A 24028-nucleotide genomic window follows, 5' to 3' on the forward strand; every position below is an offset into this window, starting at 1 on the left:
TCTGTTACTCTGCCTTTCAGATAATTAAAATTCATCTTTTAAAAAATTAAAAATTTGGTTATTTATTTTAAAAATTAGTTTGCTTGAGGGGTAGAGAGAGAGAAAGAGACAGAGAGACAAGGAGACAGAGAGCACACTCATCCATTAGTTCACTCCCTAAATGCCCTTAATGGTAGGGGCTGGGCCAGCATTCAATTCAGGTTTCCCTATGGGGGGCAGGCATCCAATTATTTGAACCATCATCTACTGTCTCCCAGGGACCACGTCGGCAGGCAGCAGGAGTCACAAAAGGACTTCCGCTGTGGCTTGCTTGCTCTGTGAAAGCCACCCTGCCTCTCCATGCCCAAACCAGAAGCATCAGTGTGGCTGCTGAGTAGGGGCTGGACAGCAGGAAGGGACAGCCCCAGCTCCGACTTCCCCTGCCTTGACCCAGCTGGAAGCTCTGCAGTCCAAGCCAGGTCCACCTTCTGTACTACTGCCCATTGTTCTTCCTTGCCCATGTCCTGCAGGCTGGGCAGAGCCCTGGAGCAGGATGGGAGGTAGAGGGGAGGCGTCCTGGCCTGGCCCTGCCCAGCCAGCAGGTGTAGCCAGGGCCCACAGGATGCTGAAGCGTGTTGGGGAAGGTGGGCCTCCCCGCCTCAAATGTTCCTCTTGTAACTTCATCCCCACCCAACCACAGAGACCTCCACAAAATCTTCTGCAAACTTAGCGCTTCATGCCTTCTGCCTTGGGTTAGCCTCACCTGGGCATTTCTCTGCCACTTGTCTATTTTCTGTCCAGGGCAGGTGCTAGCGTGGGAGCAGCGAGGCACTGCGGCCACCCACCCTCAGAGTTGCGTAAGTGCTGGCCCTGCAGCTCTGTTCCCCAGTGATGTCATGGAAGTCCGTGGGCTGAGGGACCGGCAGTGCTGGGGACACATGTGCTCAGCTAACACGTGAACTGCTGAGCTGGGGCCCTCTGGGGCTTGTTCATGGACTTGGCACAGCAGACACCCTGAGGAGCCCTCACAGCACAGAGGAGCACAGAGAGGGGCTGTGAGCAGTGGGCAGGGGAGGCCCTGAGAGCCGTGGCCTGGGTTAGCTCTGCCCTGCTCACCACCATCAGGGGCAGAACCTCAGGACCAGCTGGCTGAGCCTTTTGCTTTGTTCCCGTGGATTCTGCCCTCGAGGCTTAGGAATCCAGTGTTATGCATAGGTAACAGGAAAGAGCCAGGGCCCCTCTGCTAATAAGGCGAGAACTGGGGCTGATGGGCCTCCTTGGTAAGTGCCTGAGAGCTTCCACAGGGAGCCCTGGGGTATGGCTGTGCTGCAGCCCTGGTTCCAGCATTTGCCTGGCTGAGCACATAGAAGTTGCCCCAATAAGTCCATTGGGAGTAGCGTCCAAAAACTAAGACCCAGGGCTCTGTGCTGTGGCACAGCAGGGTAAGCTGCCACCTGCGGCACCAGCATCCCACAGTTCAAGTCCCAGCTGTTCCTCTTCTGATCCATTTCCCTGGTTATGGCCTGTGAAGGCAGTGGAAGATGCCTCAAGGACTTGGGCCCCTGCACCCATGTGGGAGGCCTGGAAGCAGCTCCTGGCTCCTGGCTTCAGATCCGCCCAGCACCGGACATTGTGGCCATTTAGGGAATGAACCAGCAGATGGAAGATCTCTCTCTCTCTCTCGCTCTCTCTCTCTCTCTGTAACTTTGTCTTTCAAATAAATAAATAAAATCTTTAAGAAAAAAAAGAAAGAGGGAAAGGCAGTGAGCAGATGGGAGAAACCCGACCCAGGAGAGCACACCACACCGTGCACACACAGGGGCCTCTGTCCGCCCCTCTGCCTTCAGCATGGGGAGAATCGTGTGTCACGCATGTCTCTGTGACTCCCGAACACGTGGGGCTGGGGGACTGGGCTTCCTTTCGCTTGTGTCATCGATGTGACTCAGGCCCCCAGGGAGCGTCAGTGACGCAGCCAGGAGGTTTCCCGAGAGGCGGCAGAGGAGACCTCTGTCCCCAGCCTGGAGGCGCACCTGCGAGGGCAGCCAGGGCCGTTCTGTCTTTCCCTTTGACTGGGTGTAGATTCGGATCAGTGCTGCAGCCCACAGGGGGCCGGGGATCACGTTGTGAAAACAAGTTGCCCACTTCCTACAGGCGGGGGTGGGGATGAGTAAGGATGAAAGGCAGGGTGGTGTCACAGCCTGCATCCCCCTCTGCCCCCGCTTTGAACAGGCCTGGGTGGGAGCCACACCTGCAGGCTGCCTCCCACTGAGGGCTCCCCAGGCTCCTTCCCACAGCCAAGGCACCAGGGAGGCACCCTGCAAGCTTGTTCCACAGGAGGGAACCGGGGCTCATGGAGCTTACACAGAGCTTGCCCAAGGCTGCACAGTGAATCAGGGGCTGGGCTTCGCTGTCCAAGGTTGCACAGCCAGGAGGGAGCGGGGCCATGCCGTCTGGCTGTTCAGACGTGTCACTTGACTCCCATGGAATGATGTTTGTAGTTTGTGGACGGATTTCTGATTGATTCTGATTTTGTACTATAACAATGACCTTTTAAAATTGTTTCTTTTCCAAACTTTTAAATTTCTCCCCACAACCAAAGTAATATATGATTGTTACAAACATTTACATAATGTGGAACTGTACAAAACCAGACATAGAAATTCCCCATAGCCACGGCCATTAGTAGCTTGGAGCAAATCCTTAGAGAGCTTTCTTTGTACGTATACAAGCAAAAGTACCCAGAGGCCTCGGCAGATTATTAGAAAAAAAAAGATCAAGCTTGCTAAACAATGAGATTTTCTATATTTTTTAGCTTATATAGACCATCTGTGTTACATCTTATATTATAAGCTTTGAATTTTCTGTTTGAAAAAGTACCTGCAGAAAAAAATCTGGACAAACAAGAGGCTTCCAAATACTGATTTTACATGTTCCTGCAATGTTCTGTATTGGGGTTTCAAATATCTTTATTGAAATATAATCTTTATATCCATCTCTAGGTATGAAAGTGGACATGCGACTTGATGGCTTCTGGCAAACTAAGCACACACAAGCAGCTGGCTCAGATGGAGGAACAGGACCTGTCAACGCCTCCCCTCAATGACCCCATGCTCCTTCTAAGGATCCCCAGCCCCAGGGTGACTGTATCCTGGCTTCTGACAGCGTGTATTTGTTTGGCCTGTTTTCATCTGTCCTTGAATCTTGACGGTGATCATGTGTTGTATTAAAATGAGATTTAGCGAATAGGCATTTGGTGTAGCAGTTAAGACACTGCTTGGGACATCTACATCCCCTCTTGAATGTTTGGGTTTGAGTCTTAGCTCCGATTCCAATCCCAGTTTCCTGCTTGTGCACAGCCTGGGAGTCAGCAGGTGATGGCTTAAGTATTTGTGTCCCTTCACCCACATGAGAGTTCTGCACTGGGTTCCAGGCTCCTGGCTTCAGCCTTGCCAGCCCCTGCTATTGCAGATATTTTAGGCATGGACCAACAGATGAGAGCTGTCTGTCTCTCTGCTTTTCAAATAATGAAAAATAACTAAAAACTTGGGGAAAATGGAATAATCAACACGATGTTACCAAAATACATGCATGTGCAGTGGTCATCATTTGGCATCAGTATATATGGATCTAGCTCAAAACTCAGTAACTCAGACAGCATCATGATTTATCTGACTGGTCTCTTTTGATGGACACTCGTGTTGTTTCCAGTTTTTGGCTAATAAGCAGCACTACATGGAACAGGTTAATGCATATTTCTTTATGAATATAATTTTAAGATGTATTTATTCACTTGAGAGGCATAGTTGTGGACAGAGAGTGGGTGAGACAGAGGGAGAGAGGGGTCTTCCATCCGCTGATTCACTCCCCAAATGGCCACAATGGATGGAGCTGAGCTGATCTGATCTGAAGCCAGGAGCCAGGAGCCAGGAGCTTCCTCTGGGTCTCCCATGTGAATGCAGGGGCCCAAGCATTTGGTCCATCTTCTATAGCCTTACCAGGCCATAGCAGAGAGCTGGATTGGAAGTGGAACAGCTGGGACTCCAACTGGCACCCATATGGGATGCTGGGACTACACACAGATTCTTAACTTACTATGCCAGAGCGCTGGCTCCATGAATATAATTTTTTGATGTGCTCCTTTAGCATAGATGCTTGAGTGGAACTGCTAGTTAATATCTAAATTAACTAATCCTCCGCCTTGCGGCGCCGGCACACCGGGTTCTAGTCCCGGTCGGGGCACCGATCCTGTCCCGGTTGCCCCTCTTCCAGGCCAGCTCTCTGCTGTGGCCAGGGAGTGCAGTGGAGGATGGCCCAAGTGTTTGGGCTCTGCACCCCATGGGAGACCAGGATAAGCACCTGGCTCCTGCCATCGGAACAGCACGGTGCGCTGGCCGCAGCGCGCTACCGCGGCGGCCATTGGAGGGTGAACCAACGGCAAAAAGGAAGACCTTTCTCTCTGTCTCTCTCTCACTGTCCACTCTGCCTGTCAAAAAAAAAAAAAAATCTAAATTAAATTATACATCTATCTAAATTAAATTATAGATAGATATGTGTGTGTGTGTATGTGTACTTGCCATAATGGCACTTCAGAAAATAGTAACAGCTCAGCTTCTTCTTTAAAACCAAAGTCAGATGCTGGGTGCAGACCTCCTCACCGCAGCTCCCACTGCTCCGGCCCCCCAGCACGGTCGGGGGGGGGCCACAACAGGTGCTTGCTGCACAGATAACAGACCCCAGAGCAGGAGCCACCTCTGCCCGCAACCCAGCCTCATGTAAACTTGTAAACAAGACAGCAGCAGGGACACCAGGCAAGTGTCAGGGCCTGGGACAGAGGCCTTGAGGCCTGTTCTTGCTTCCGCTGTGGACGGGTGTGAGCAGCTGTGAGGCCCTTGGTCTCTTTCCGCTTGCACAGAATGGCCAGGCTGGGAGCTGCCTTAACAAAGGACCCCAGAGGGGGCTGCTCCAGCCCACTGGGTCTTTGTCACTCCCGCCCTCAGCCCTGGAAGGCAGCTTGTTCCTGGTCTGCCGGGCTGAGGGCAGCGCTTCTGCTCAAGCCATCTATGGGCTTCTAGATCCTACCCAGCACAGCCAGAGGCCAAGAGCTGGCCACACTGCTACCTCCCTGCCAGACTCTTTCCCCTCTCATCGTCTGTAACATTTTTCCATTCTGTGGCTGCAACCTGTCTGCGAGGGCCCTTCTTTGAACTTGATTCTCCTTTGCCCTGGACATGGTGCTCCTGGGGAACACAGCCTCAGGGTGTATCAGGCCGCTCGTGCCCAGGCTGGGGGCACAAGGTCCTCCTGGCCACCCCCTACTCCGGCTCTGCAACTGTTCTCCCTGCAACCATCTTCCCTGACCACCACGGCAGAGAGGTGACAAGAAAACAAATGGACAGAGGCCCCGATGACTCTGACCTCCTCTGACACAAGGCTGCTTTGGGGCGCTAGTGCAGGTGCTGGGGAGCCGGCCAGCAGGACTGGGCCCGTGGTACCTGCTGCCTGGCTCTGCCTGCCCTGGGAGCTCCATGGCTGCCCTGCTTTCTCCATTCCCACAACCAGGGCTGCCAGTGAGGACCGCAGATTGCCAAATGAGGATGGACACATCTCAACCTTGCTCTGTCTGTCCCCTGAGCACCGGCATCTTGGCTGTACTTGGGTTTTCCTCATGTCACAGAGGCTGGGTGCAGTTTGACCCCTGGGCTTTTTATAGCCAAGAACACCTCCCTAAAGAGATCAGAAAATGCGAGGAGAAACTGACACACCACGAGAGAGTGGAAGTGAAAGTAAGAACCTTCCTAAGGGGAGAGGGAGTGATCTCCTGCCCTCGGTCCCACAAGGTCTTGGCTCCAAGGAGAGGCCTCAGGGCCGGGCAGCTGGGAGGTGGGCAGCCCCTCTTAGGCCGCCTCTCTGTGAGCATGGCCAGCCCCAGCCTGGCCCATCAGAGACTGAGGAGCCACTGCCATGCCTCCCCCAGGCCAGGCTACATGCAAAGATGGTGGCTGGGCAGTGACCAGCAAAGGTACGAGCCTAGCCCAGGGACGGGACAGGAGGCAGAAATGGTGTCATGGGTGGCATTTGGGACCCAGTTCTCCGGCAGCCTCTGGCAAGTGCCTTCTCCCTCAGACTCTCCAAGGCCGGCTGAGAACATGTGTACATGCACGAGAACTGGCGGCAGTGAGCAGCAGGCGGCTGCAGCGGGTCCCCTCTGTCCCCACGGCGCAATGCGTCCCTTCTCGCTCTTTCCCGATCTTGCTCATTACTGCTCAGTGTCTTTTTAAAAAAAAAAAAAAAGATTTATTTATTTATTTGAAATGCAGAATTGCAGAGAGGCACAGAGAGAGAGAGAGAGAGATCTTCCATCCATTGGTTCACTCCCCAAATGGCCACAGGCCACAATGGCCAGAGCTGAACTGATCCGAAGCCAGGAGCCAGGAGCTTCTTCTGGGTCTCCCACTTGGTTGCAGGGGCCCAAGGACTTGGGCCATCTTCTACTGCTTTCCCAGGCCACAGCAGAGAGCTGGATTGGAAGTGGAGCAGCTGGGATTTGAACCGGCGCCCGTATGGGATGCTGGCACTGCAGGCAGCGGCTTTACCCGCTACGTCACAGCACCAGCCACTGGTCAGTGTCTTTTTACAGCAGGACACGAGAGAGGGACTCACTGCTCATCTGTAAAACCTGAAAACAACAGCGTGTCATGAAACCACTTATTTCCAGTCAGATGATTCTAGATTTCCCGTAACAGAGAGGCACAGCCCATGAGGGCGAGGGGTCTCCCCAAGTAGCCTGCAGCCAACAGCCTGTGCTAGTGTGTTTTTAAGGTCCATCTTTCTCTGTAAAAAAAATTTAAAAAGCTTTAAAAAAAAAAAAAAAAGGGTAGCCCAAATAACTCTAGCTTTGAATAGTGTTACTTCCTGAGTACCGGCTAAGAGGAGCCACCCACAAATGACACCCCGGGGCCAGCAGGAACTGGCTGCTGGTGGACACGGTGACAGGCTGGTGGCACCTCGCTCCTGAGGCACCCCGAGTCCCCAGCGGCTCCTTGTGAGGCCCACGGGGCCGCCTTATCTACAGCTGGATCATGAGAGCCACACCTGAGGTGGTTTTCAAACTTTTTTTTTCTTTAGCCACAAACCCTTTTGTTCAAATGACATCTTACAGGTAGGTGCAAACCCAGACAGAAGGTAGGAGCGTTGCTAACACAGAGAGCGCGAGGTGGGCTCAGGGCCTGCGCCGACCCCCTTCCCCGGCTCTGCTGAGTCTCAGAAGCCCCGGATTCAGTCCCAGGTGGGCTTACAGTGGAGCTGTGGCGCTCAGGGCCCTGGGACCTTCTTCCAGCTGAAGCTGTGTCCGTCTGCCCCCAAGCATTTCTATACGGAATAGATGGCTGTTCTCAGGAGCCAATGCACGAAGGGGCAGAGGTGACAAGGCCTCTGCTTTGAGGGAGAAAAACTGAATCCAAAAACTCAGCCTGTGGCCCGAGGCCAGGAGCAGCCATAGCCCCCGATCATTACCGGCCTTTGCACGGCCTCGGCCTGGGCCCCCACGGCTCACTGGGCCTCCTGAGAGCTTTCCAGCCTCCGTGCTGTGAGGCTCAGCCTGTGGGAACCCAGGCGGGTGGAGGGTGGCAGCTGGGACACAGGCAGCTCTCCCGGGAAAGGAATGAACTGCTGGTGGGGAAGGCTGGCCTTGGGGTGGAGGCACCTGCCTCGCCATGGAGGTGGAGGAAGGCCCCTCAGGTGCCCCGAGGCGCTCCATGCCTGTCCTCCGGAGAGCTGCGAGCAGAAGGCCGTGTGTGTGGAATACACCTAAATGACCGGCTGGTCTGTCTGTGGAGGTTGTATCTTCCAGAGCCCTGTCTCTGTTTTGAAGGTGAAATCTGTCGGGGGGGGGGGGGGGGCGGCCCCTGGCTGTGGCAGGGCGGGAGGCTGTGAGCAGAGCTCCCCAGGGAAGCCTCACACTGGTCCGAGCCCACCCCCCCCACCCCGTCCACACTTACTGTTTCATGAAGTGCAGCCGCGCTCTCCTCTGCAGGCCTGGAGGAGGAAAGCAAGGGTAGGCAGTCAGCGTGGGCCGTGGCGGCGGCGGCAGGGCCCAGAGACAAGGAGGAGGGCAGCCAACACCTCAGATCTCTTTCCTGGTGCCCGGTGCTGCCCTAAACACATCATACATTTCAACTTCCTTTACTTTCACTGGGAACCTATGAGCTGGACGGGACTTCGATCTCTATTTTATAAATGGGGAAACTGAGGCACGGAGGGAGTGAGACCCTGAGTTATTCATCCAAAGACACCCAGCTCGTAAGCAGAGAAGCCAGAATCAAAACTCAGTTAATCTGCCCCAGAGTGTGTGTCCTTCAGCTCGCTCTCTCGCCCTTCAGAGCAGGTCAGAAATGAGAGATCAAGGGGCCAGCACTGTGGGCCAGTGGGTTAAGCCAGCTGCTCCGCTTCCAGTCCTGCCTGGTGGGGTCCTGGCTCCTGGCTTGGGTCTGGCTCACCCCTGGCCATTGTGGCCATTTGAGGAGTGAACTAGTGGATCGAAAATCTCTCTCTCTCTCTCCCTTTCCCTCCCTCCCTCCTTCTCTCTCCATCATTCTGCCGTATGAATAAATAAGTAAATTCTTTTTTTCTTTTTTAAGGGAAGAATTGATGGCCCAGCAGATGGGCGGTCTCAGCAGAACACAGGTACTCACAGGGTGAGCAGGACTGCCCGCTGGGACATAGGAGGGAAATACAAGCAAGTCTACTGACACTTCTATCTCTTCCTTGTTGACTTTTTATCTTTGGAGTACATTTTCGAACATCTAGGATCATTATATAAATGCATTAAGTAAGTATGGTAGTCAGAGTGTTTCAACTTTTTCCTGGTGATGTCCTTGATCAGATAGGTTTGCAGAACACTGATCTTTACCGGGGTCCTTAGGGGGTACAGACTCCTTTGTGTGATGAGGCTGACGGTGTACACAAGCAGGTGCACTTCTCCGGGGGCGGGGTTCACAGTTGCTGTCAGCTATTCAAAGGGGTATGTGACCTACACGAGGGGAGAGCCACTGGTCCTTGCTGCCCGTCCCATTTATAGGAGCATGGAGAGGACACCCAACTTGCTGGAGGTGGCACACAGCGAGAGAAGAGCCAGGGATGGACTTGGGGCTCTGAGCTTTCGGCCCCGTCTTTGCTGTGAGCCCATCCCCTCCTGAGTGGGCGAGAGCAGCAGCTGTCCCAGTGTCCCTGCAGCCTCATCAACATGAGGATTTCTAGCTTCCTCGAACAGACTCCCTACCCCTACCCCAGCCCTGCAATTGCTTCTGGGCTCTGGGCTGTGATGTCAACTGCTCACATGCGTTACCTCCCGCGGGGCACACGCTACAGGCTGGGCGCTCTGGCTGGGACTTTACAAAGAGCAACCTGGGAGGCAGCTGAGGCTCAGGCCAGGCACACACCCAAGGTGGTGACGTCACGCAGCAGTGTTGGATGTAACTGGGTTTGTCTGACTCCAGAGGCAGAAGGGTTTCTGATTGGGGCTGCATGGCCGTGAGCCAAGAGTCACCTTGGGGATCAACATGGTTTTTCTGGGACAAGTTTCCAGCGGGCTACCACCTGCTCTGCTCCCCTAGGGAAGAAAGTACCCCCAGGGACATGTCCAACAGCCAATGGGGCCACCAAGTGGGGACAACTCACAGTGCCGGTGGAGGGCCACACCCAAGGACAACAGCAGAACCAGGACGCCGGCCACCAGCAGGCCGAGGATGAGGGGGCCACAGGGTAAGCCTGGAAGAGACACACACGACTCGTTCTCGACTCCAAACATTTGAGACATGCACAGAAATTCAAACAGAGAGAGTCAGCTGAAAGGCCCCCTCCCAGAGACACCACCGTCCGCATCCTGGCGACCAGTCAGCATCCTCGGGATTGGTTATAGCACCCCATCGCCTTGGATACCCAAATCCCTGGCAGCACAGTCTCTTGTGTAAGCCGGCATGGCATCTGCATCACCTCCACGCACATCCTCCTGGGTGCTTCAGGCTGCAGATCCTACCTGCTATAATGTAAGTGCTGTGTCAACAGCTGTTACAGTATGTAGGGAACAGGGACACGAACAAAGCGTGTGCGTGCTCAGGACAGATGCGACGAGGCAGGCTGACGTCACCGTGCACCGCGCACGCAGGCAACACGCCACAGCTTGCTTCAGACGTTCTCCCTCTGAAGCGGGGGCTCAGCAGATGTGCGGGGCCCTCCTGTGTCTCCTTCTGAGTTTTCTCTATGCACCTCACATATCGCTGAGACCATTTTGCATATAAAATTTCATGGATCACATCCACCTGTTAAACATGAATTAAATTCAGGAGCTATTTATGTTCAAAGCAGGTAGACAATGTTCATGCCTTATAATAGGATTTTTCTTCATTGATCAAAAATCTTTTCATTTCCCAAGCAATAGCTGAGCATATTTGCATCATGAAAGATTTGATATGGGATCAGAGTGGACTTTGACATCCTTGCTCCTTCAGGAAGGAACCACCGCTGTTCACCTGTTAGCTTTCTCTTTGTATTTATACAGAATAATATTTAATACAGTATTTACAGTAATAATACTATATTTAATACAGTGAATTATGCCATCCAAATTGCTCTGCAACTGGCTCTTTTTCCTTCGCACAATCAGGCTACATATTCTTTTTATCCGGAAGAGTAGCACTGGCCAGCATGGATGTACCATGGGTCATTTCGCTACCGGGGAACAGGGGTTGTTTGCTGTGTTTCACCAATAGCTGCTGAGCACATGGTGGCATGCTGCCTTGCCCAAGTGCCTTCCTGAGGCAGACACTGAAAATGGGAATTACCAAACCATAGACCATGTCCATTTATTTATTTATTTGAAAGGCACGTCCATGGATAGTTTTTTATAACATTCACTTTTCATGAAATTGCTAGAGACCCCTTGTATGCATGGATTCCAAAAATTTTTGCACCAACATAAACTTACCTTCTCATTCTATTTTCCACAAGCTTCTAGAAGTATCCTGGCGCTTTATCAAACAGGCTTATGTATCTCCATCTTGCTGTTGCCTGAGACTGGGCCCCCTGCCCAGGGTTCTGCTGTTGCCTGTCTGGTGCCCTCCCCTTGTGGCAGCTTCCCTCCCCCACCTGCTGGGTGCCCCTCCGCAGATGATTTCTGCACCTGGCATCCTTAAGACACAGCAACCCAAGCCCGAGGCAGCCCTGGTGGGACCGCTTGTGGTTTGTTCTGAGGGTGGCAGCAGATGGCACTTGCTGTTTGTCACCAGTAACCCTTAGAGGCTGCGATCAGTATTTTTGGGCTGATGGGTTCAAGGAAAGTGTGTGTGCCAACTCCGGCTGAGGTGTCTGGTGCCTATAGCACACAGAGGCAAGTTTGTCCATTCATTAACAAATATATATTAAGTCCTTAATCTGTGATGGTGCCTCTGTTAGGCATCAAAACTGGAAAAATTTAATGTGCCGATTCTTTATGGTGTTTTTCTTGTGTAACAGCGTTGTTGAACTATAACTTACATACCATAAATTCCATCAGATTAAAAATGTACAATTTGGTGGAGGGGGGACTTGTGGCTTGGTGGTTAAGGCACCAGTTAACACGCCACGTGTCCTACATCAGAGTGCCTGGGTTTGAGTGCTGGCTCCAGCTCCTCATTCAAGTTTGCTGCCAGCCCTTGGGTATTTGGAGAGTGCCTATCTCTCAAATAAAGGGAAAAAATAAGAAATGAAGTGTACAATTTAATGACTTTAAGTATATTAACGGAGTTGTGCAAGCATATCCAAGCCTAATTGTAGAACACATCCATCCCTCCCTAGCCAAAAAAAACCCGTGCCCACTGGGAGTCACTCCCATCCCTCTCCCCATCCCTCCAGCCTTTGGCAACCACTAATCTACTTCCTGCCTCTGCAGAATGTGTACTCTGGACATTTCAGGCCAATGGGATCATACAACACCTGGTCTTTGGTGAGTGGCTTCACTCAGGCTCATCCATGCGATGGCAGAACCAGCATCTAAGTCTTTGTTACAGCCAAGTGATATTCCATTGCAATGGGTATACTTCATGTTGTTAGCCCACTCATTAACTGGTGGCTATCTGGGCAGTTTCTACTCTTGGGTTATTATGAATTCTGCTTCTACGAACATTCGAGTGCGAGTGTTCGGGTGGACACACCGTCCATTACATGTGGTCCTGCGAGAAGTTGCAAGCCCGTCCCCTGATCAGTGAATGACTGTCCTGCTCAGTGCTCCTTCCAACCCCAGCTCAGGCTGCAGAGCAGGCGACAGGGTCAACACTTGGCAAATGCTGGTGGAAGGAGGGGGAGAGGGAGAGGAGAAGCTGTTTGCCCGGTTTTGAGGGTGCAGGTGCAGGGGACCAAGAGCACTCACCCTTCTGGGTCACGGGGTTGGGGAGCCGGCACACTCTCTTCTTGGGGGTGGACTTCTTGGTGGGCTGGGCAGTGGTGGGAAACATGTGAACTACGGAGAGAAAGGAGAATGCACCCCTCGGTCAGGTAAGGAGCAGGGGACGCAAAGGCCAGCCCAGAACGGCGCGCCTCGAATCCTCACAGCCGTGCCCCACCCAGGCTCCGACAGGGCTCGAAGGCCTCGGGGCAGGAGCATTTGTGATCTGCGTTCTCGTTGATATAACTAGGACCCAAGGATGGGGGTTGGCTTGGTGTTCTAGAGAGAGGGGCCCTGGAGCCACTGGACCTGACCAGAACCTGGCTGCCCAGTTAGCTGCTGTGTGAGCTGGGGAAAATCATCATACTTTTCTGTGCCTCAGTTTCCCCACCTGCTGAAGTAAAAATTAGGCCCCCCCCTTTCCCAGGACAGCTCTAAGGATTAAAGGGGACGGTGTGCCCAGCAAAGTGTGCAGCACACAGAGCGGCCCCTGGCTGAAGACCCCAAGTTGAAGTTGTGACCCCAAGCCCTTGGCATGACCAGCCCCTCAGCCCTCCTTGCCAACCTCTCAGCAGGTGGAAGAAGATTCCAGAAAAGAGAAGGCGTCCTTTCCTCATACAAAGTACCATACTGGGTGCCTGGGTGGAGATTTGCTTTCCTTCCCAGACACCTTTTAAAAATCATATACTGAGGCTGGCGCTGTGGTGTAGCAGGTGAAGCCACCACCTGCAGTGCTGGCATCCCATATGGGTGCTGGTTCTCCACTTCCCGGCTGCTCCACTTCCGATCCAGCTCTCTGCTCTGGCCTGGGAAAGCAGTGGAGGATGGCCCAAGTCCTTGGGCCCCTGCACCCATGTGGGAGACCTGGAAGAAGCTCCTGGTTCCTGGCTTCGGATCGGCACAACTCCGACCATTGTGGCCATCTGGGGAATGAACCAGCAGAGGGAAGACCTCTCTCTCTCTCTCTCTGCCTCTGCCTTTCAAATAAATAAATAAATCTTTTTTTTTTTTAAATCATGTAGAAGAGTGCTAGAGGAACCTTGAGTTTTAAACTTTCATTTCAAAGGTGAGTCCCAGAGATGAGCAGAGCTGGCCCCAGGGGGCCGAGAGGCCAGGCCCCTCTCCTGGCTCAGGGTGGGCCACTCCTCTCCCTCATGCCACCCCTGGGTTCCACAGAGGGTGGTGGGAGGGGCCCACAGGGTGGAGGAAGACACCTGCAGTTCTGAGACGTAGAGGATGGGGTGGGTGCCGGGTGCCACAGAAGCCAGCCTTTGTTGAGTGGAGGAAACAGATCTCTTGGAAACGATTTTTCTGCAAAATTCTTGTAAGGGACAGGGACAGGTGTGAATCTGAGAGTCAAGGGGACAGGGACTGGCAGCCAGCAGAGGGGTACATTGGGGCTGGCCTCTTCCGTGTCAAAGAGGACCCCTGAGCTGCCTCTGGGAGATGGGGAGAACACCACTTGCTCTGCCTGCTTCGTGCCATTTCTGGAAAGAACCCTGAACTTGAATGGATGGGTGCTGAGCTCCCCCTGTGTGCTGGTGACAGTGCCATGCACATCAGCATAAGTTTATCGAAACCAACGACTGTTGGGGTAGGCACTGTTGTTCCCCCTTTATTCCTGAGGAAGCCTGGCCTTGGAGAGCTGTGCGAACTTGCCCCAAGGGAGATGGTCATGGATCAGCAGAGCCAGGGTCTGACCCAAACGACTTTGGTTCTAGAAGCTGTGCTGTCAGTCACGCTGTACTGCCTTGGGGGCAGGCGTTTTCTGATGAATACATAAACACTTCTTGGGTGGACCAAGGCCCTGGGGCAGCACAGCCCTAAGGATAAGTATGGCAAGAAGCAAATAGCCCTGAGAGCAAGGAGCTGGTGGCAGGGGGGTGGTGGATCACTCGTTTTCATCCTCACAGTCCCAGAAGCCTCTCTCTTGGCCTGATTCTTACTCAAGGACACAGGGAGTCCTCACAGTGGGGTGAGAGGTGCGCCGGCTCCACTGACTCTCAGGGCCTTGGGGACGTGGGAGGGACTTGGTCCACTGAACAGCTTCTTGCCCAGAGCCAGGCCCCCTGTGTTCCTCCTGACACCCCAGTTCAACCTTCCCGTCTACGCCTTCCTTGAAAGGGACTGGCGCTTTGAGCCCCCAGTGAATCTGTGGGGTCTGGAAAAAGCCCTGTCTTTTCTCCAAACACTTTCTGTGCCAAATGTGATTCCCCCACTAAAATGACTGACCTGGGGCGGGCAGTTGGTGCGGTGGCCAAGACACCCGGGGGACACCTGCATTCCAACCTGAGGGTGTTTTGGGGCTCGAGTCCTGGCTCCACTCCTGATTCCAGCTTCCTGCTGATGCACATCTGGAGTACTCGAGTCCCTGCTGCTGCCCAAGTGGGAGACCCGGATGGAGAGCCAGGTACAGCTTTGGTTGTTGTGGGCATTTGGGAATGAAGGAGCACATAGAATCTCTCTCTCGCTCTCTGTCTCTCTCTCTCTCTATCTCTCCCCCTTTCAAAAAAATAAAAAATAGGGACTGGTGCTGTGGTGTAGTGGGCTAGGCCTCCGCCTGTGGCACCAGCATCTCATATGGGCACCAGTTTGAGTCCCAGCTGCTCCACTTCCGATCAGCTCCCTGCTAATGGCCTGGGAGGGTAGTGGAGGAAGGTCCAGGTACTTGGACCTGCGTGGGGGCCCTGGAGGAAGCTCCTGGCTCCTGTCTTTGGATTGGTTCAGCTCTGGCTGTTGCTGCCATTTGGGGAGCGAACCAGTGGATGGAACACATTTCTCTCTATCTCTCTCTCTCTGTAACTATTCCTCTGAAAATAAATAAATAAAATCAAAAGAAAAAAAATAGAGAAATGAACACTTTAAATGCAGGGATTTCTGGCCCAACAAGTGGGCTCTGGCTCCAGGTACCCCACCTCTGGAGGAGAAGGGATGGGGGGAAGTGCACAGTGTGGGAGGTGCTGAGCAGGATGCAGGGTTTGGGAACGTGGACGCCAGGAGTGTGTGGTGATGCAGGTGGAGGAGGTGGTGGGATGTGGCTGAAAAAAATCAGCCATGGGTCTCTCACCACCCACTTTTCTTAGACCCTGAGCTCACAGCACTGGGCAGCTATGGGGCCTAGAGGGATAAGAACAAGGAACCACACCCAAATCCCAAGCCCCCCAAAGCCCACGAGCCAATACGAGAACCACGGACTCCCTCCGTGCCTTGTCAGAATCTATCCCCCGCCCGCTGCCTTCCAGGTGAAGGCCCAGGCTGGTGAAAGGCACGGCTCTGCTGGTTTTGTCTTCCTGCACCTCCCCTTGCTGAGCAGCCTGGTTTCTGGGGGTCCCTCTCAGTAGCCCCGCAAGAGCAGAGGGAGAGGTCTGTAGGCAGCTGACCCGGCCAGAGGTTAGGCTGGAGACGGGGCTAAAGCCAGCCTGGGGCCCGTGAGACCCCTGCCCCTGCTGAGCACGTGCAGTGGGGCCGGTCGGAATGCACTCTGTACGTGTAAAACACCTCAAACTCAGTACGAAAAAGCAAGGTCAATCCGTCTAGTGATGCTCACGCTGATTACGTGTTGAAATGATAATCCTATTGGTAAACCAGGTGAAGCAAAATAGATGGTGCAAACTCATTTCACTTGTTCCTTTTTTATAACACGGCTATTGGGAAATTTTAAATTGCACTTACGGCTTGCAACACATTTCCACTGATGTGCTGACCTGTCCCAGGACTGCAGCCTCACACAGAGGTCACGGCAGCCTCACGACACAGATGAGAAAGTCAAGGCCCTCCCTGTAGCTCCGGGTGTGGGTTCAAGCTGCAGGCCTCCATGGGGAAGGGGAGTGCACCTGCTCCTCACTGCTTTGGGAAAGCACTCACGGAGTATGGCAGGGCCTCAAGAACTCCCTTACCCCGTCTGCACACTCAAGGGATTTCTGAAACCACTGGCAAGTCTGGGGACTTGGCCCAGTGCGGCCACAGCCTCAGGTGGCTCTGATGAGGCCTGAAGGGCAGCACTGCCTTTGCCCATCTCTGGCTCAAACCCATCTTTCAATCTCATCTGATTGCCTTCTAAAATGGGAATCATATACACCACTGCCATGGTAGGCAGCAGCTTCAGTGAGATAAACATGCCAACCCGTAGGCGCTTGGCCTGGGTGAGTCTCAACACACAGCCTTTGATACAGCTGGCAGCAGTGCTAATGGTCACGGCAGCAGCGTGGGGCTTGCTGGGAACAAGTGGGGTACCGGTGCACAGCAGGTGCTCAACGCTCGTTATAGGATCAGGCCTGATTCTTACCCACTCTCAGCTGAGTTCCCTTCCCGAAGGTGAGTGTGGGAGACCCGACGGTCATGCAGAAGTAGACGCCAGTGTCTGCAGGCTCCACGCTTGTGAGACTGAGAACAGACCGGGTTGTCTCTCGAGACACAGTCAGCTTCTCCTTTTCTACCCCCTCGCCAAGTGTAATCCCTTTCTCAAGATGCCATGAGGCCAGGAACTCGAGGTCACTGTCCTTGCTCAGGACCCGGCGCTGTCGCAGCCAGTAGACAGTCTCTCTAGGGCAGGTGCAGTACAGCATCACGGTTCCATTTGTCCGAACCACGATGGCCTCAGGGGTCTGCTGCAGGGTTGTGCTGCCATGGACAGCTGGGAAGAGCCAAAGGACAGAAGCCACATCAGCACAGGTACCGGGTCTCGGAGCCACACTGAATCAAGTATCACAGGAGAAACCACGCGAGAGCGTGCCCAATGCCAGGGTCCAGGGACTGTGTCAAATGCAGCTGCTGGCTCCTAGACTCAGAACTCACGTCCCTGTCAGCTGCCAGGAGACCAGACCCAAATGCCAAGTCCAGTTTTGTGAAATGGACCACAGAGAGAGTTGCCGTTTGTTGATCACAAAAATTATCTCAACCACTTCTCAAACTGGTTTAAGGATCAAAACATATTTTTGTTTATTTTATTTGAAAGGCAGAAACACAGGCAGACAGAGGGTTCCCATTTGCTGGTTCACTTCCCAACAACAGCTGCCTGCAACAGCTGGGGCGGGGCCGGCCAAAGCCGGGAGCCAGGAACTCGATCCATGTCTCCCAAGTGGGTGGCAGGACCGAACTATCTGATCCATCCCCTTCTGCCTCAGTGTGTGCAGGAGCTGGAATCAGGAGTGGACCTAGGACTCCAACCCAGAAACTCTAATTTGAGATAGAGGCATCCAACCAGTATCCTTTTTTTTTTTTTTTAAAGATTTATTTTAATTATTTGAAAGGCAGAGCGACAGAGAAAGAGGAGACAGAGATCGTCCATCCACTGACGGCTACCTTTGCTGGAACCAGGCTGAAGCCAGGACCCTGGAATTCTATCTTGGTCTCCCAAATGGGTGGCAGAGTCCCAAGTACTTGGACCATCTTCAACAGCTTTCCCGGGAACCTTAGCAGGGAGCTGGATCAGAAGCGGAGCAGGTGGGACTCTAGCTGGCGCTCTGATAAGGGATGCCAGTGTCTCAATCAGAGACTAAACCCTAACCCTACAAGATAGCTTCTTACTCCCTAGGCCCAAACCCTTGCCTCTGATATTAGAATTTTTTAGAAGATTTATTTATTTGAAAGGCAGAGAGAAAGAGAGAGCGAGCGATAACGAAAGAGAGACACACACACAAACACAGAGATAGAGAAGACAGAGACAGAGAGATCCTCCATCTGCCAGTTCAGCCTCCAAATGGCCGCAAAAGCCAAGGCTGGGCCAGGTCAGTGCCAGGAGCCTGGAACCCATGTACGTGTCTTATCTGGGTGGCAGGGGTCCAAGTACTGAGCCATCATCTGCTGCTTCCCAGGTGCATTAGCAGGGATCTGGATTGGTAGCAGAGTAGCTGGGACTCGAACCAGCACTCTGATATGGGATGAGGGTGTCCCAAGCGGCAGATTAACCTGCTACAAGGCCAGACCTTGGCTTCAGAATTTTTGTCCCCATTATGTGGATGAGGAAACTGAGGCATCAAATTACTTGCTAAGAATCTCATTTACAGATACTGAGTGGCCCAGGATTCAAATCCATGAATTTAAAGCATGAAGCCGATGCAGGTTGCCTTTTACCTTGCCCGGGGGTCACTCTAAGTCAAGACTTCCCAAAGACTCTATGCTGCTGACTGAGACCCAGGACAAGCTCAGGGGCACAGGAAGCGCACACGGCTGGTCTGGTCAGCCTTGAAGAGGACTAGCCACCATGTCCAGACAGACGGCAGAAGGATCTCACTGTCCCCTGGTAGACAAAATTAACAGCCTGCCACTGCCCAGCCCGGCAGTCACTGGGTCCCTGTTCCCCAGGGGTGGGGAAGTCTATTTTAATCTTTGAGGGAGAGCGCCTGGAAGGCATGGGCTCGTTCATGAAGAACTAGAGGAGGACCCACAGCTTGGCCTTGAACCCAGCCTCTGCCCAGTACCAGCTGTGGGGCCTCACACAGGTCACCCAGCCTCTCTCTCCTCTCTGTGAAAGAGTAGCTTGGTGCTATTGTCCTGCGTGCCTCTGAGGCTTAGAAAGATAGAAACGGTGCTGTGGCACAACGTTGGGTTAAGCTGCTGCTTGCGATGCCAGCATCCCATATGTGCACTGGTTCAAGTCCCGGCTGCTCCACTTCCCATCCAGCTATGGCCTGGGAAAGCAGTAGAAGATGGCCCAAGTGGTTGGATCCCTGCACCCACGTGGGAGACCTGGATGGAGTTTCAGGCTCCTGGCTTTGGCCTCTCCCAGTGGCCATTTGGGGAGTGAACTAGTAGATGGAAGATCTTTCTCTAACTCTGCCTTTCAAATAAATAAAACAAATATTTAAAAAGAAAGGGGGAAGGAAGGAAGCCCTCTCCCATCTCAGGGGTTGTTCCTGGCAGGAAATGAAATCTCAAAGAGAAGGAGCAACACAGGTCCCAAGGCCCACGGACACTGAACCTCCAACAAACCCAGTCTGACCGGGGAGCCTTTAAGCTTGGCTGCGGAGCAGAGAGAGACCCTGCAGACCAAGACAGGAGCAGCAAGGCAGAGGGGACACGGACCTGGCGGGTGTGTGGGTAGCCAGGAGGAGCTGGCTTCCCGAGTCAGGGCCCTGTGTCATGGCCCTGCCTGTGCTGGCGGCTCAGACGCCTGCCTTCACGACTTCCTTCCTAATCACTGATGAAATGCACTTGAACGCGATTCCTCTCCCAGACCACTCTAAGCTTCTGCTTGCAGCAGGGCCCCCACCGGCTGCTGGGCCTTCTCTATCTCCCCAGATGCCAGTCTGACTTTTTGCGGGGAGCAGAGCTTCTTCACTGTGGGGGTCACTGCCTCCTTGTGGGTGTTTAATAAGATCGGACATGACTACATTTATTGAGCTCTGCTGGGCATGGAACAAGCATCATCTTACTTAACCCTCACCAGGCCTGTGGGGGCACAGACCGTTTCACACCCATTCTATGCACAAGGAAGCAAAAGCTCACACAGCCTAGGGATGGAGCTTCACACCCAGGCTGTGGGGCCTCGGAACTGAGCAGGGAGCCCTGTGATTCTCTGCGGGATCAAAGTAATGGGTTCACAAGTGTAAGCACTCAGCGAGTCACAAATACACAGATGCCCGAAGAAGCCCTTCCAAGCAGAGGCCAGAGTGACACCTCGACAGCGCCAGGCCTGTGCTGTGAGTGTGCCTGTCCCCCTCTGGCGGACATGGCCTGGGGCCTCTCTGAGTCTTCTCCTGTCTGCTTGCTCTTCCGCTGCTGGAGACGGTACACCTGGCCGTGGCTGAGCCCCTGGCCCTGTGCTGGACACACAGCAAGCTTCGCCACACCACACATGTGGCCTCATGTGACCCTGTCACTAGCGTAGCCACTCCACTCTTAAGAGGGACCTGCTGTTTCCAGGACTGGCCACAGCTTGAGTGGCTCTGAATGGCCCCGTTTCTACTTAATGACATCGCTGAGCTCAGCGGGTCGGAGTCTGGCCCGCCAGGCCTCGGGCCTCTCTCTCCAGGATGCCTGCTTTGCGGCTTTGGGGGCCTGACAGCAAATCAGCCACGGGTTAGTGGGCAGTTTGGGGGGTGAGGGGCTTCTTCCACAGGCGGTCTGGACGGGCTTAGACAGAAGGACAGTGCAGACCCTTGCCTGGGTGCCAAGCTCAACATTCTGGCCGCAAGGCTGCCTGTAGTGAGTCACCCGCCCCAGGACACCCACCAATAGGGACCTGTGGGGGAACTGGGGTTACAGACACCCACCCTGCCAGCACTGAGACCTGGCAGCAGCCGTGTCCCCCGCACCACCCAGCTTCCGGGAGGTAATGAGAATGTGTCCACTGCACGAGGGCCAGGCTGAGTGCTGGACTTTGCCGGGGCACATCCTCCCGGGGACCCTGGACAAGGACATTTCCTCTGCTTTCCCGACCTGACCTCTCTTGTCTTCCTTTCTCCCTCCCCCTCTTCTGCCCCTAGGCTCCTGCGGAGAGAAAGGCCCCTCCTCTCCCTCCCCGGGCTCTCCAGGTTCTGGGGGACTGAGCTCCCGGACCTTAGGGACCTCGCCTGTCGCCTGCCTCGCCGGGACCACAGCCGCTTCTCAATTCGTCCGGCGCAGACCACCCGGCCCTGCCCCGCGCAGCCCCTGAGTCTTGGCGTCTTACCGGCGAGCTGTGCGGCCAGGAGGAGACAGAGCCGTGGCTGCATCCTGGGTCGCCCGGGACACCTGGTCCCCGCGGGGCTCCGGGGAGACAGCAGGGTTGGGGTGGGCGGGGAGCGGACCGGCAGCGGGCACCGGGGCGGGGTGGGACGGGCCGGGGAGGGGAAGGGGCGGGAGTCTGGTGTGTGGAGCGCAGGGTCTCCGCCCCCATCCTCTCAATCGCCTTTCCCAAGAGCAGGGGCTTAGGACCCTCTGCTTTCCCGGAAGGAGGTGGCGCCTCTGACTGGCGCCCAGCAGGTGCAAGCGTGCGATGGTCTCCTGCCCGCGGAGAGCTCAGGACAGGGCCGTGCCCGCACGTGACAGCGAGGCTCAGAGGGGTCAGGATGTTCAAGGTCCCACAGGAGTGTGGCTGGAGCTGGACCCTGCCCCTCGGGCTCTGCTCTGCTCTTCTTTTGCTTTTTAAAGATTTATTTATATGAAAGGCAGAGTTACAGAGAGGAGAGACAGAGAGAGAACCATCTGCTGGTTCACTCTCCAAGTGGCCACAATGGCTGCGGCTGGGCCAATCCGAAGCCACGAGCCACGCATGTGCAGGGGCTCAAGCACTTGGGCCCTCTTCTACTGCTTTCCCAGGGCATAGCTGGATGGGAAGTGGAGCAGCCAGGACTAGAACTGGCGCCTCTATGGGATGCCGGCGCTGCCGGTGGCTCCACCCCCTACACCAAACCGTGGGCCCCACTTCTTTTCTTTTCACCTACCTCCTTCCCACCCACCCTGCTACCACAGGAACAAAACCTGGAAAAATTCCTTGTTTCCACCTCATGGTGAGTCCAGAGCCCTCTAGTGGCAGAGACCAATTTATAAAGCGACTGGCAAACCGGGGACAAGTCTCAGTTTCACAAGCGAGCAAGAAGCTGCTGGGAGCCAAGAGCTATAGAGGTAGTCACATAGGGTGATGCACAGAATGGATTTTCCAATATGTCGACCCCCTTTAAAAATATTTATTTATCGAAAAAGAATCATGTGGTACGAAATCCAAACTAGAAGGAAATATACTTAAGAGAAGTTAACTCACACCCCCGCCCCCGCCCCAGCCTCCCCCATCCCCGCGGCCCCCGGCCCCACAGCGCTCAGCGTGCAGTGTCTCCGGAGCCGGGCTGCGCGTTTATACGGTGCTTATTGAAACGTGCTGTTTGACGCCTACGTCCAGTGCTTCGGCAGTTCTGTCTACACAATGTTGCTGTGGAAAGGCCCCCGGCTGCCGTGTTTCGCTGCGACGTCCACGCCTGAGGCAATTTTCCTACGCGTTCTTCTCACGCGTCTGCACGTTCGCGGTTTCCATCTGCGTACGTTTGCACCGGCACGGAACGCGCGGCAGGGATTGCGCGTTCTTCGCGGCGGCTCCCTGCCGCCCACCCGGGGCTGCGGCCTCAGCAGCCCCCGCCGAGGATGGCCTCGTCCCACAGGTCCGGCTCCTCAGAGCCGGCGTTCCGGGGCGCCCGCTTCTCCCGGCCGCGCCGCCGCTCCGCCCGGGTGTGGCGCTCGCGCTCTCGGCGCTGGCGTCCGGGCGGCTCGGCCTTCCTCCGCCCCAGGCCCGCGTTCTCCTTCTGGGATCCTCCCGCCGCCTGGCGCTGCCTCTTGGGTTCAGCTCTCGCCTCCCGGCCGGCGGCTTCTCCGTGGGCCTCCTCCCGGGCCCTTCGGCCTCCTGCGTGATGGCCGCGGCTCTCCGGGCCGGGCCGTCCGGTGCCCCCCGCGCCTCCTGCTCCTGCTCCGGCGGCGCGGCCCGCGGGCTCTACCTGCCCACGTGGGCTCGGCAGCCAGGTGCTTTGGAAGGGCCGCAGGCATCTCTGCCCAGAGCCGTTTAGGAATCCCAGTCTTTGTCTGGGGTGACCAGCGTCAGGCCAGGCGGGAACCTGACCTTCTGTGGGCCTCAGCCTTTCGTGGGAAGCTGGGAACCTGGGGGGACCCCAGGGGAAGAGGCCCGGGGGCGTGGGGCCCATGCGGCCTCTTCCTCGGGGAGCCGAGTGCTCCGTCACCTTTCTGAAGTAGATCTTTGGTTGTAAGCCTCTGGCTTTCTGCTTTCTAATATAAGCCTCAAGTTCGTGTTGGAAAGAGTCGCAGGTCTCGGCGTCTTCCATGACCTTGTCCATGGATGAAGCTGCGCTGGGGAAGGTGGGAGGGAACCTCCTGTCGAATGTATTATTTTGTATGGATGTTTTCTTTGTCCTAAAGAAAGATCAGAATGAAATTTTTAGGAGACGTTAAATTATGCCATATACTGGGAATACGACGTAGTCATGTTGAAAATATGTATTTTTTGATGTAGACTGAGAATTGAGAAATATAATGGAATAACAAAAATGAGTTTTAAAACTCAGCGTTGGGGCCGGCACGGTGGCTCACTAGGCTAATCCTCTGCCTGCGACCCTGGCACCCTGGGTTCTAGTCCCGGTTGGGGCGCTGGATTCTGTCCTGGTTGCCCCTCTTCCAGTCCAGCTCTCTGCTGTGGCCTGGGAGTGCAGTGGAGGATGGCCCAAGTGCTTGGGCCCTGCACCCCATGGGAGACCAGGAGAAGCACCTGGCTCCTGGCTTCAGATCAGCGCAGCGCAGCAGCTGTAGTGGCCATTTTGGCGGGGGGAGGGGAGGTGAACCAACAGAAAAGGAAGACCTTTCTCTCTTTCTCACTGCCTTTCTAACTCTGCCTGTCACAAACAAACAAACAAACATTGTGGTGCAGTGGGTTAAGCCACTGCCTGCAATGCTGGCATCCCACGTGCATGCCAGTTCCAGACCCAGCTGCTCCACTTCTGATCCAGATCCTTGCTGATGTGCCTAGGAAAGCAGCAGAAGAGGGCCCAAGTGCTTGGGCCCCTGACACCCTCATTGGAGACCTGGATGGAATTTCTGGCTCTTGGCTTCCACCTAGCCCAGCTCTGGGTGTGTTGGCCATTTGGGAAGTGAACCAGCAGATGGAAGATCTCTCTCTGACTGTCTTTGTGTTTCTGTCTGTAACTCTACCTTTCAAAT

General features: G+C 54.6%; 2 protein-coding genes across 2 annotated transcripts; both read right to left on the reverse strand.

Moving 5' to 3' along the window:
• Positions 1-1844: 1844 nt before the first annotated feature.
• CD8B (CD8 subunit beta) lies at positions 1845-21048 on the reverse strand. The gene is made up of 6 exons (XM_062208862.1): positions 21006-21048; positions 16680-17027; positions 12380-12469; positions 9655-9744; positions 7977-8013; positions 1845-2124 (listed from the first exon to the last, which is right to left on the reverse strand). The coding sequence occupies exons 1-6, from the start codon at positions 21046-21048 to the stop codon at positions 1845-1847; spliced, it is 888 nt and encodes a 295-aa protein (XP_062064846.1).
• A 1383-nt stretch (positions 21049-22431) lies between these two features.
• Positions 22432-23151, reverse strand: LOC133772385 (lysine-rich coiled-coil protein 1-like). The gene has a single exon (XM_062208863.1). It carries the CDS (start codon positions 23149-23151, stop codon positions 22432-22434), a length of 720 nt encoding a protein of 239 aa, XP_062064847.1.
• Positions 23152-24028: the final 877 nt, after the last annotated feature.

This window comes from Lepus europaeus, chromosome 13, assembly GCF_033115175.1.
Source record: "Lepus europaeus isolate LE1 chromosome 13, mLepTim1.pri, whole genome shotgun sequence".
NCBI lineage: Eukaryota > Metazoa > Chordata > Mammalia > Lagomorpha > Leporidae > Lepus > Lepus europaeus.